We start from the raw sequence: 12,481 nt of genomic DNA on the forward strand, positions 1-12,481 counted from the left end.
ACCTTTACACAGAGAAAACCAAAAGCAAAACACAAAACAAATATCCTGGAATAAAAAAGTAAAAAAATATATTGCAAAAATTGCATGAAGGTAGTAATAATAGTAATAATAAGGGTATTTAGTTAACATAATTTTGATCAAAATAATGTAGAAGCCATCCCGCCACATCACGGCAACCCTTGTGGGACAGTCCTAACTCTTTTATTTAAAACCTTTCCACTTGTCAAGTGACGTAAATGTGAACAAGGACAGAGGGACTGAACCACCAATAATAGTATAGGCCAGACAGGATGGATTTTCCAACTCAGAAACAGGGCGGTCACACCCTTATATGCACAGAATGCACAATGAAACAAATGAGAGGGGCATTTATACAAAAAGAGAATCGTAAATGATTGTTAAAAATGTTAGTTTGACAATTATCTTGCAGTGTAAACATACGGCTGATCACTGGAAGAACAGGCACCACGCCCATTCATTGGTGACATTATCTTTTGTGCAGCGTAAGCGATCATCGTTCTCCGAGGTGCATCGTCCTGTGTAATCAGGACCGCACTGCCGAGAACAATGGCAGCCTAAGCACAGCGATCTAGCCACCAAATCTTCCCACTAGGAGCGTACAGTACAGTGGCTCAGATGTTAGAACAATCACAATACAGACCTGTGAATAAAGCAAAATCATGGACTTAGGCTGGTTTCACATTTGCGTTTTTTAGCGCTGGAAAAAAACGCATATGTGCGCATGCGTTTTTTCCCCTATATTTAACATGGATTTTCATGCGCTGCGTTTTTTTGGGGTGTGCGTTGGTATTTTCCAGACGCAGCATGTTGCATTTTTTGGCCCTGCAAAAAAGCGCATGCGCACATATGCGCACGTTTTGCGCTAAAAATGGCCATTATAGCCTATGGATGCGCATATGTGCGCACTGGCATGCTCATGTATGCGTTTTTTTGCATATGCATTTTTTTTTTTTAACCATGGAATTTAGGGGTTTGGGTTAGAGTTAGGGTTAGTTAAGGGGGTTTAGGGTTAGGGTCAGGGTTAGGGTTTGGGTCAGGGTTAGGGTTAAGTATGGTTTGGTTAAGGGTTAGGGTCAGGGTTAGGGTCAGGATTAGGGTTAAGTATGGTTTGGTTAAGGGTTAGGGTCAGGGTTAGGGTTAGGGTTAAGTATGGTTTTGTTAAGGGTTAGGGTCAGGGTTAGGGTTAAGTATGGTTTGGTTAAGGGTTAGGGTTAGGGTTAGGGTTAAGTATGGTTTGGTTAAGGGTTAGGGTCAGGGTCAGGGTTAGGGTTAGTTAGGGTTTGGGTTAGGGTTAAGTATGATTTGGTTAAGGGTTAGGGTCAGGGTTAGGGTTAGGGTCAGGGTTAGGGTCAGTAAAGTCATGGTTTGGGTTAGTGTGAGGGGACATCCAATGTTGGAAAAAAACGCAAACGCGGTAAAAACGCACTAAAAACGCTGCGTTTTTTTCATGCATGCTCATAAAAATGCTTGAAAAAAAACGCAGCAGTTGTATGCTTTTGTATGCGTTTTTTCAATGCGTTTTTTTGCGGGAAAAACGCGCTGCAAAAAAAAGCAAGTGTGAAACTAGCCTTAGAGGCCCGTTATACTAACGATGTCCCGACATGGATGGGATCGCTGGGACATCGTTAGACAGCCCCTCCAGCGATCAGGACCAGCAAACAAGCTGGTTTCCAATGTAAACAGCGGGTATCTAAGAGCCGCGTGGCTCTTGCATACCCGCCGTTTACCCTAGATACCAGAGTGCACGCTGGTATCCAAAGTAAACATTGGGTAACTAAGAGCCGCCCGGCTCTTGCATACCCGCTGTTTATCCTAGATACCAGAGTGCACGCTGGTATCCAACGTAAACATTGGGTAACTAAGAACCGCCCGGCTCTTGGATACCTGCTATTTACCCTAGACACCAGCGCGCTGGTATCTAGGGTAAACAGCGGGTATCCAAGAGCCGGGCGGCTCTTAGTTACCCAATGTTTACGTTGGATACCAGTGTCGCTGATCGCTGGTCTCTTGCTGCCACACGCAGCGATGCGTGCTGGCCAGCGGGACAACAATCAAAAAATGGCCCAGGACGATGCTGCACGATCGGCGATACCCGGCGGGGGGGGGCGGTCGCTGATGGATGTCACACACAGTGATGTCGCTGGAGAGATCGCTGATGCATAAAAAAAATCAGCGATCTCGCTGTGTGTGACGGGGCCCTTAGAAACTCTGGATTTGCTGCAGTTACTAAGATTTCCAACAAAGTTCCACAACATAATCCAGGAGTAATTTCCCAGTAAACATGCAAAATTTGAGAAGCATTTATTGTACGACGCTCCAAAACAGGTTGCTGCTATAGTAATGGGTAAATCGATAAGGAAATATGAGGATTCGTTTATTTAACCGCAAAAGAAAATGTGAAGACATCGATACAAAATAGGGCAGACATCACAGGCGTCATAACAAAGCCTGAAAATAAGAATTGGATTTATTTGGATGCAAAATCAATGAGGTCAAGCATTTAATAAATTTCTTTGAGATGTATAAAGACTCCACATGAGATCATACCCCAAAACATTGTCATATTTTCCCCTCCCGGCTTTAAATCATGTCAATAAGGAAACAGTATCTCATCAAAGTATCTTGGGAGAAATTAGTGTGTTTAGTAAACTAGACACTGGTTGAAGGGGCCGAATCTCAGAACAAGCACTGCCATATTTTATACCATTATCTTCATTTCATGAGACGTGTCATCTGGCTTTAGTAAAGATTTATGAGCAATATGTTTTGGATACACTTGGGGAGAGTGGCAGATGACGCATACAACATTTACCAGCTGCTTGGCACGAATATACAGAATAAGAAAGTTTGTACTTACCCATCCACACTTCACCAAAACATCCTTGACCCAATTTAACTTCAAGTCTTAAGGATTCTCTTGGAATTTCCCACGCATCCTTTGCTAGTCCCTGGGTCTGCGGTTTCACGGTGGGGCACACAGTTGTTAGTCTATAGCACAAGCCATCAGCATGTTCTTTACAAAGAAAAAAAAATATTTCATGAATGCTCTGAAAAAAATTAAATGATATACAAATGTGAATGAACTGTGTCAGAAATAATGTTAGAAAAATGATCTTGTGTCTTAGTCCTCTAGCTAAGGCCTCTTTCACACATCAGGTTTTCGCCGTCAGGCGCGATCCGGCACTTTTGACAAAAACCGGATCCGGCGAAATGCAATGCCGGATCCGGTTTCCCCCCCATTGACTTGCATTAGCGCCGGATCGTGCCGGATGGCCATGCGTTTCATCCGGTTTTCGCCGGATCCGGCAATGTGTCGCAATCCAGCGTCTGGAAAAAACGGCTACTGATATCCAACCTTCATAGATTATGTTGGCATGGGCGCCAACCTTATGGAGCCAGGCATGTTAGAGGTGCATGTCACTGGTGAGCTTCATTATTACTTTTACTACAAGTACCCCTATTTGTAATGTAGATGCACCTCCTGACAAAGACCAGATAGAGGTTAAACATGCATGTTGCGTGACCCACCCAGTCCAATCATATTAGGATTAACATCTCACACGGCCTTAAAGGATTTTATACAGTGGCTTGTGAAAGTATCCACCCCTTGGCATTTTCCATGTTTTGCTACCTCACAACCTGGAATTTCACTGGGTTTTTTGAGGGTTTGCTTTAGTTTATGTAAAGAACATGCCTACAATTGTGAACATTTGGTTCTCTTTATTGTAAAGCAAAAATAAATAGGACAAAATAATAAAAACTTGCAGTGTGCATAACTATTCATTCCCTAAAGTCAGTACTTTGAAGATCCTAATTTTGAGGCAATTAAAGTTGCAAGTCGCTTTGGATAAGTCTCTATGAGCTTTCAACATCTTGCCATTGGGATTTTTGCCCACTCCTCAAAGCAAAACTGATCCAGCTCCTTCAAGTTTGTGAACAGTAATCTTCAAGTCTGATCACAGATTCTCAATTGGATTAAGGTCTGGGCTTTGACTAATCCACTCCAAAAAATGTACAAGTTTCCCCTTAAAACACTCAAATGTTGCTTTTGCATTATGCTTTGGGTCATTGTCTTGTTGGAAGGTGAACCTCAGTTCCAGTCTCAAATCACGGTTTTGCTCAAGAATATCCCTGTATTTGGCACCATCCATCTTCCCCTTGACTTGAAGAGTTTTCCCTTTTCCTGCTGCCGCAAATAATCTCCGCAGCATTATGCTGCCCCCATCATGTTTCACTCTAGGGCTGGTGTTCTGGGGGTGATGAGCTGATGTTGGATTGGCACCAGACATAGTATTTATCTTGGTGGCCAGAAAGTTCAATTATGGTCTCATCTGACCACACTTCCTCCATACATTTCGGGAGTCTCCCACATATCTTGTGACAAATGTAAAATGAACCTCAAAATGTATGTGTACGTAAAGGTTATTTCTGCCTAACATGACAATGCCTGTAGTTTACTAAGCAAAATCCTGCTGACAGGTTCACTTTAATGCTTTTGCAGCCTCTGTGGTCTTTTAGAAAAGGTGTGTATATACTGACAGACCGTGTGACACTTAGCTTGCACATAGGTGGACTTCCTTTCACTAAGCATGTGACTTATGAACGTAATTGCTTGTACCAGAAATTTTTAGGGACTTAATAGCAAAAAGGGTGAATACATATGCCAGTTTTTAGCTATTTAATCCATAAATTTAATTTAGGTTTACAATTTTCTCACTTCACCACCAAAGACAATTTAGTGCTGATGCATCACATACAAACTGGATTACAAAAATGTTTAAATACAAGTTGTAATGTAACAAAATAAGTAAAACGCCAAGGAGTGTTAATACTTTTGCAAGTCACTTGTAGGTGTGTATTCATATTGACAATTTCCTTTTCTTACTGTGACTACTGTTGTGAGTTCATTTTCCCCTTCACCAGGTCTGATGAACTCCCTCTTCTGGTGAAGGAAGGTAGTGAGGCTGATTACAAAGCACCTGAGCAGAATGATGACGACTTGGTGACTGGAATTGCTGACTGGATATAAGGCAGCCGACGCCCTTCTGCCTTGCGGGTGATTTCTCTGAGGGATTCTAGGAGACCAGTCTGATTGCTGCTCCTCAAAAGCGAAGTTTTCTGCTCTGCTTTTTGCATTTGTGTTTTGGTTTTGTTTTGCCTTGTTTTTCTGGATTTCTGCCATTCCCTGCTGGGGTGAGCTGAATTCCTTTTTGCTCTGTCTTCAGAAAATACCTGAGTACTGATAGTCTTTTTGAAGCCTAGCGTCTTCAGGGCTTTTTTCCCTATCAGTCTGTTGGCTCTTGTTTTGAGAGGGTTTTGGCAGATTGCAGACAGCAGCTTTTCTATCCTGTCCTATTTAGTTAGTTTGGGCCCCATCATTTGCTCAGCCTATCTTTCTATCTGTGTGAGTGTTTTTTCATCTTGCTTCACCGTCATTATATGTTGGGGGCTGCCTATTGCTTTGGGGTCTGCTCTGGGGCAGTTTAGATTTCCCATTCTGTCTTTAGGCTATTTAGTTCTCCGGCTGTGATCGAGGGGTCTAGGGCACCGTAGGAACCCCCCACGGCTACTGCTAGGTGTTGTTGTTAGGTTCAGGGGTCTGCAATCCGATAGCTGCCAACTTCTCTGGTTTTCTGGACTTAGCTAGTATTTCTGTTTTTGCCTCCTACGGTGACTCATTCATAACAGACTACCGTATTTATGAACCTTTTATTATGACTATACATTAAAGGTAACCTGTCAGCAGGATTGTGCCCAGTAACCTACACACAGTGTCAGGTTGGCACCATTATACTGAATAAAGTGATACCTTTGTTGATGGAATCCGTCTTGTTGTCGTTTCTTAATCTTTATTTTGGTTTTGTGTTAATGATATGCTCGTGCCCTAAAGCGGGGTTGGTGTATGTGGTGCTCTGCTTAGATATTCATAATGCAGACTGCTGACAGGTTACTGATCCCTCACTGACCTGCCCTCTAGTTTGCTTAATGAATATATTAATGTGTGTATTTGAAAAAGCATGTCATTTAATGAAAATGGCGGCGCGTGGGCATCTTCTCTTATCAGTTAGTGCCTATTATATTCCTGTGTTTCAAACAGAAAAAAATTCACCATCAATATTACGCCGTCGGGTGCGTCTGCGCATTAGCATCTATCACGTGCCAACAGATGCTACTGCGCAAGCGCCTCCACTAGCTCTTTGGTGCTCCGGCTAAAAAAATCGTACACTACAACAAAATGGCTCTGGCAGCAGCGCTTGCGCTGTAGCATCTCTCGGTATGTGATAGATGCTACTGCACATGTGCCGCCTCTGGCACCATTTTGATGTACTGTAGTTTTTTTTTTTTTTTACTACTGTACAGCAACAAGGAACCGGCAGATGCTACTGCGCAAGCGCCTCTATCTTGTATTGAGAGATGCTACTGCGCAAGCACCATTTTATTGTAGCGTACATTTTTTTGGGCTGCAGCAACAACGAGCTGGTGGCGGTGCTTGCGCAGCAGCATCTATCGGAAGACGATAGATGCTAATGCACAGGCGCTCCCGACGGCGCAATATTGATGGTGATTTTTATTTCTTTGAAACACAGGAAGATAATAGGCACTAACCGATAAGAGAAAGTGCACAGTCGTCACCATTTTGATTAAGTGACGTGCTTTATTTTAAATACATACATTAGTATATTCATTATGCAAACTAGGGGGCAGGTCAGTGAGGGATCAGTGACCTGTCAGCAGTCTGCATTATGAATACGTAATCAGAGCACCATATACATGAACTCCGCCTTAGGGCACGAGAATCTCATTAACATAAAACTGAAAATAAAGATTAAAGAACAACCATAAGACAGATTTCATCAAACAAGGTATAATTTTATTCAGTATAACGGCGCCGACTTGACACTGTGTGTAGGTTACTGTGCACAATCCTGCTGACAGGTTCCCTTTAAATGAATATCTAGTGTAATACCAAGAGATTTATTTGTATGTATTGGACCATTATACATAATATTACACACCAATGACACATTCATTTTTTGATAAGTTTCCCTGGACATTACAGATTGGTTTTCTTTTTAACATTCATTATTGACTTACATATACTACATGTTCATATAACATTTTTCTCTTGAAGATTGTCGGCATTAGTACTGGGAGGCTGTTGTGTGTATAGCTGAGGATTTTTTTTGTAAGACCATTTTCATCCAGGTCCCTCCCTTGTAGTTTGTTCATATCTCTTTTCAATGTGTAATTGGAATAAACAAGCCATTTTGATATGCTTTAATATATTATATCTAATGAATTTGTTGTATCCTTTTGTTTTTCGTTTGAGTTTTTGACTTAGGCCAGGATCACATTACCGTGTGTGATGCTAGAAACCCGCACGAGTCTCTCGAATCAGGACCGGAGCTGTGGCTGCATGTATTTCTATGCAGCCGCAGCTTCAGTCCCGAGTGCCGGGTGTTGATGCGAGAGACTCGTTGAGTTTCTTGCATCACAGACGGTAATGTGATCCTGGCCCTATTCTGTACCTTCATCTTTTGGTATACCTGTATGGAGAGGACAATCAATAATATTAACAGGAGGTATTTGTTTACATGTGATATGCCATAAATAAGTGTGGCATGAAAGCAAATTATTTCGCAAACAAAACAAAAAAAAACAAAAAAACAGGACTTTTTGGGTTGCTTACCGTAAAATCTGTTTCTCGGAGCCTTCATTGGGGGACACAGAGACCATGGGTGTATGCTTTGCTGCCACTAGGAGGCTGCCACTATGCACAAAAAAATGTTAGCTCCTCCTCCGCAGTATACACCCCACCGACCGGCACCAATTTACTCAGTTAGTGAGAAAGCAGTAGGAGAAGTAACAAAACAGAATGAAAACAGAACAGACAACTCAACTGTAACCAACCGACAACCATAAGAACAGGAGTTGTAAAACATGGGAGGGTGCTGTGTCCCCCAATGAAGGCTCCGAGAAACAGATTTTACGGTAAGCAACCCAAAAAATCCTGTTTTCTCGTTCGCCTTATTGGGGGACACAGAGACCATGGGACGTCCCAAAGCAGTCCCTGGGGTGGGAAACAAACTTCCATCAGGCCAGCGGACTCACCACCGCGGCCTGCAGAATCCGTCTACCTAGGCTGGCGTCCGCCGAAGCGTAGGTGTGGACTCTGTAGAATTTCACAAACGTGTGAACCGATGACCATGTTGCAGCTTTGCAAAGCTGCAGCGCGGAAGCTCTGTGGCGCACCGCCCAGGAGGCACCCACTGCCCGAGTAGAGTGGGCCCTGATCCCCGGAGGGGCTCCGCGACGCTTAACTCGGTAGGCTTCCAAAATTGCCGATCTGATCCAGCGAGCAATAGTGGCCTTTGACGCCGAGTGACCTTTCCGCGCCCCATCAGGGATAATGAAGAGAGACTCTGTCTTTCGCAAGGAAGTCGTCCTAGACAGATAGACTCTTATCGCCCTAACCAGGTCCAGCTTGTTCAAGGACCGCTCTCGGGGATGAGTTGGATACGGACAAAAGGATGGTAGCACGATATCCTCGTTGAGGTGAAACGAGGACACCACCTTCGGCAGGAAAGAGGGCGGAGGCCGCAGAACTACCTTATCCTGGTGGAGCACCAGAAAAGGGGAGCGGCACGAAAGAGCTGCCAATTCCGACACGCGCCGGACGGAGGTGATGGCCACCAGAAAGGCTACCTTCCAAGAAAGGAGAGAAAGGGAAATATCCCTGAGGGGTTCAAAGGGAGGACCTTGCAGAACCGCAAGAACCAGATTAAGATCCCATGGATCCACGGGCGCCCGGTACGGCGGAACCGTGTGAGCCACGCCCTGAAGAAAGGTCTTAACCTGAGGACGGGAAGCCAATGTTTTCTGAAATAGAATGGACAGCGCCGAAACTTGACCCTTCAGGGAACTGAGGGCAAGGCCCGCATCCAATCCTGCCTGAAGAAACGCTAGGACTGAAGGGAGCGAAAAGGACATGGGCGCGATGTCATTGGTCTCACACCAAGTGAAATAGGCCTTCCAAGTACGGTAGTAGATCTTGGAAGATGATGGCTTTCTGGCTCGGATCATGGTCTGAACTACCTGGTCGGAAAATCCTGCCCGTTTCAGAACCTCGGTCTTAACAGCCACGCCGTTAAATTGAGCGGCCGAGAATTGGGGTGGCAAATCGGTCCCTGAGACAGCAGATCTGTTCTGTCTGGAAGCTCCAGGGGGCGTCCGCGAGAAGGTTGACAATGTCCGCGAACCAAGACCTTCTGGGCCAAGTCGGGGCGATGAGAATGACTGGAATTCCTTCTGCCTTGATCTTTTTCAACAGGTTGGGAAGAAGAGGCAGAGGAGGGAACAGGTAGGGAAGGTCGAACTGGGACCAAGGAACGGCCAGGGCGTCGGCGCCCACTGCCAGAGGGTCCCGAGACCTGGACACGAATTGTGGGACTTTCCTGTTGAGGCAAGACGCCATGAGGTCTACATCCGGGGTTCCCCACTGAAGGCAGAGCAGATGAAACACCTCCGGATGGAGGGACCACTCTCCCGCCGCGAGACCCTTGCGGCTGAGAAAATCGTCGGCCCAGTTGTCTACGCCGGGAATGTGCACCGCGGAAATTGTCGGAACGGAAATCTCCGCCCAACGAAGAATCTTGGACCCCTCCGCCAGGGCTGAGACACTCCGTGTTCCCCCTTGGCGGTAGACATATGCCACCGCTGTGGCGATGTCTGTCTGAATCCGTACCGGCAGTCCCTTGAGGAGCCTTTCCCAGTGAACAAGAGCAAGATGGATAGCTCGAATCTCCAGAATGTTGATCGGTACCGATTCCCGATCCGACCATCGACCCTGAACAGTGTGGTTGCGGAACACTGCACCCCAACCGAGGAGACTGGCATCTGTGGTTACTATCTGCCAGCGAATGGGAAGGAAGAATCGACCCGATAGAATGAGAGGTGACGACAACCACCAGTTGAGGGACCGCTTGATCCGGTAAGAAGGAGGAACAGGGCGATCCAGGGACCGAGGCGACCTGTTCCACTTCGACAGAATGGCCTGCTGGAGAGGTCTGGCGTGAAATTGGGCAAAGGGAACTGCCTCTATCGCCGCCACCATCTTTCCCAGGACCCTCCTGGCTGTACGGAGGGACGGGAATCGCGAGATCTGAAGCGATCGTACTTCCTGCTGCAGAGAGAGAATCTTCTCTTGTGGGAGAAACACCCTTGACCGACGAGTGTTGAACAGAAGGCCTAGAAAGACCAGGCGTTGGGTAGGAACCAGACAGGACTTTTTCCTGTTGACGATCCACCCGAAATCGGAAAGAGTGTCCAGGACGATTGACAAACTTTGGTGAGCCTGTTGAAATGAGGGAGCCCTGATCAGAATATCGTTTAGGTACGGGAAAAGAACGAGACCTCTGACTCTCAACAAAGCCATCAACGCAGCCACGATCTTCGTGAAGAGTCTGGGAGCGGTGGCAAGACCGAAGGGCCATGCGACGAGCTGGTAGTGGCGCTGTCTGAGGAGAGAGGCGATAGTCGTAGAGAACCCCGGGACCAAGGCTGGATCCTTTGGAAGCCGGGATTCGAAGAAACGATCCCGTGGGAGAGAGACGAACTGTATCTTGTATCCTGAGGATACGACCTCCCTGACCCAAGCGTCCTCTACGGAGGCCAGCCAAACGTCCCTGAAGGAAGGAAGTCGGCCTCCCAATTGGAAAGGCGCCTCGCGTGTCCGACGATAGTCATGCTGAAGTAGACCGTCCAGATCCAGATCTGGACGGTCTGCCCTGGGAAGAGTGGGATCGCCAGGAAGGAGTGGGTCTGAAGGAAACCACCATGGTTACTTACCGGTAGCCGGTTTTTCCGGAACCCATGACAGCACCACCTGAGAGAGGGATCCGCCCCGCCAGGACAGGAACCTACTGAGACATAAGGGGCGGCACCTCTCCCCCGCTTCAGTTGGGTTACAGAGCATTGAGAGGACTTCCCGGTTAGTTACATGTTTAATCCAACACCACAACACTCAAAACACCCTACTAATTGTGCACACCATACAGTGAAAAAGGGGGGGAATGTACGGGTGCTGTCATGGGTTCCGGAAAAACCGGCTACCGGTAAGTAACCATGGTGGTTTTCCCTTCACCCATGACAGCACCACCTGAGAGATTTTTGGAGACTTCGAAACACCTTAGGGAGGGACCACCGCTTGCAGCACCCTTCTACCAAAGGTTAAGTCAGCAGAGGAGGATAGATTTAATCTATAGTGCTTAAAGAAGGTTGAAGGTGAGGCCCAGGTAGCGGCCTTACAAATTTGTTCGATTGATACCTCTGCCTTTTCAGCCCAGGAGGTCGCCACGGCTCTGGTGGAATGAGCCTTGATGCCGTCAGGAATCGGGATACCACTAGCTGAATAGGCTACACTAATGGCTTCCCTGATCCATCTAGCAATAGTCCCTTTTGAAACCCCATAGCCTTTCCTGGCACCCTGAAAAGCTACGAATAGGGACTGTGACCTCCTCCACTGGCTAGTGGCAGATATATATTCTACAAGAGCTCTTTTAACATCCAGACTATGGAATTTTTCCTCCCCCAGATTTTTTGGATTTTCGCAAAAGGATGGAAGAACAATTTCCTGACCCCGATGGAAATCTGACACTACCTTGGGCAGATAACTGGGGTCTGTTCTTAACACTACCCTATCCTGAAAGACTTGCGTATAAGGAGGATTTACTGAGAGAGCCTGTAAGTCGCTTATCCTGCGGGCTGATGTGAGGGCTACTAACAGAATCGTTTTTAGGGTCAAAAACTTTAGGGGTAGCTGATGTAATGGCTCATACGGTTCTTTTGTAAGGGCTTCTAACACCAGGTTTAAATCCCAGGGGGCTATTCTAGGTATTGGAATAGGCCTAGCTCTATGGCAGGATTTAATAAATCTGGCTATCCACCTATCTGACGCCAGTTTGCAATTGTAGAGCGCCCCTAGTGCCGACACCTGAACCTTAAGTGTGTTTACTGCTAACCCCATCTGCAACCCAGATTGTAAGAACTCTAGGATGTCACTAATCGGGGGTTCTTTCCCTAACGGCTTACCCAAGAACTGTAGGAACTTATCCCATGTTCTGCCGTAGATGTTAGTAGTCACCGGTTTCCTGCTTTTTAGCAGAGTGGCCACCAGCCCAGGGGAGAACCCCCTATTAAAAGCGACCTTTCAAATTCCACGCCGTCAGATGGAATCCTTTGACCTGAGCGTGCAATATTGGACCCTGAACTAGTAGGTCCGGGATTTCTGGCAGAACCCAAGGATCGGAGAGGGACATCTTCCGTAGCAGAGCGAACCAGGGCCTTTTTGGCCAAAATGGAGCTATTAGAATCACCCTGGCTTGATCGTTTCTGATTTTTCTTACCACAGTCGGGATCAGAGCTACTGGGGGGAACGCGTAAGCCAGTCTGAAGTTCCACT

General features: G+C 46.3%; 1 protein-coding gene across 1 annotated transcript in view; it reads right to left on the reverse strand.

Moving 5' to 3' along the window:
• Window positions 1-12,481, reverse strand: part of YES1 (YES proto-oncogene 1, Src family tyrosine kinase) — an 86,166-nt gene that overhangs the window by 6,473 nt on the left and 67,212 nt on the right. Inside the window, exon 7 of the mRNA XM_073550874.1 lies at window positions 2,879-3,034. Within this exon, the coding sequence (XP_073406975.1) occupies window positions 2,879-3,034 (156 nt within the window). The remainder of the gene's footprint in view (window positions 1-2,878; window positions 3,035-12,481) is intronic.

Source organism: Dendrobates tinctorius, unplaced genomic scaffold (assembly GCF_039654945.1).
Source record: "Dendrobates tinctorius isolate UK_male_01 unplaced genomic scaffold, ASM3965494v1 ptg000171l, whole genome shotgun sequence".
NCBI lineage: Eukaryota > Metazoa > Chordata > Amphibia > Anura > Dendrobatidae > Dendrobates > Dendrobates tinctorius.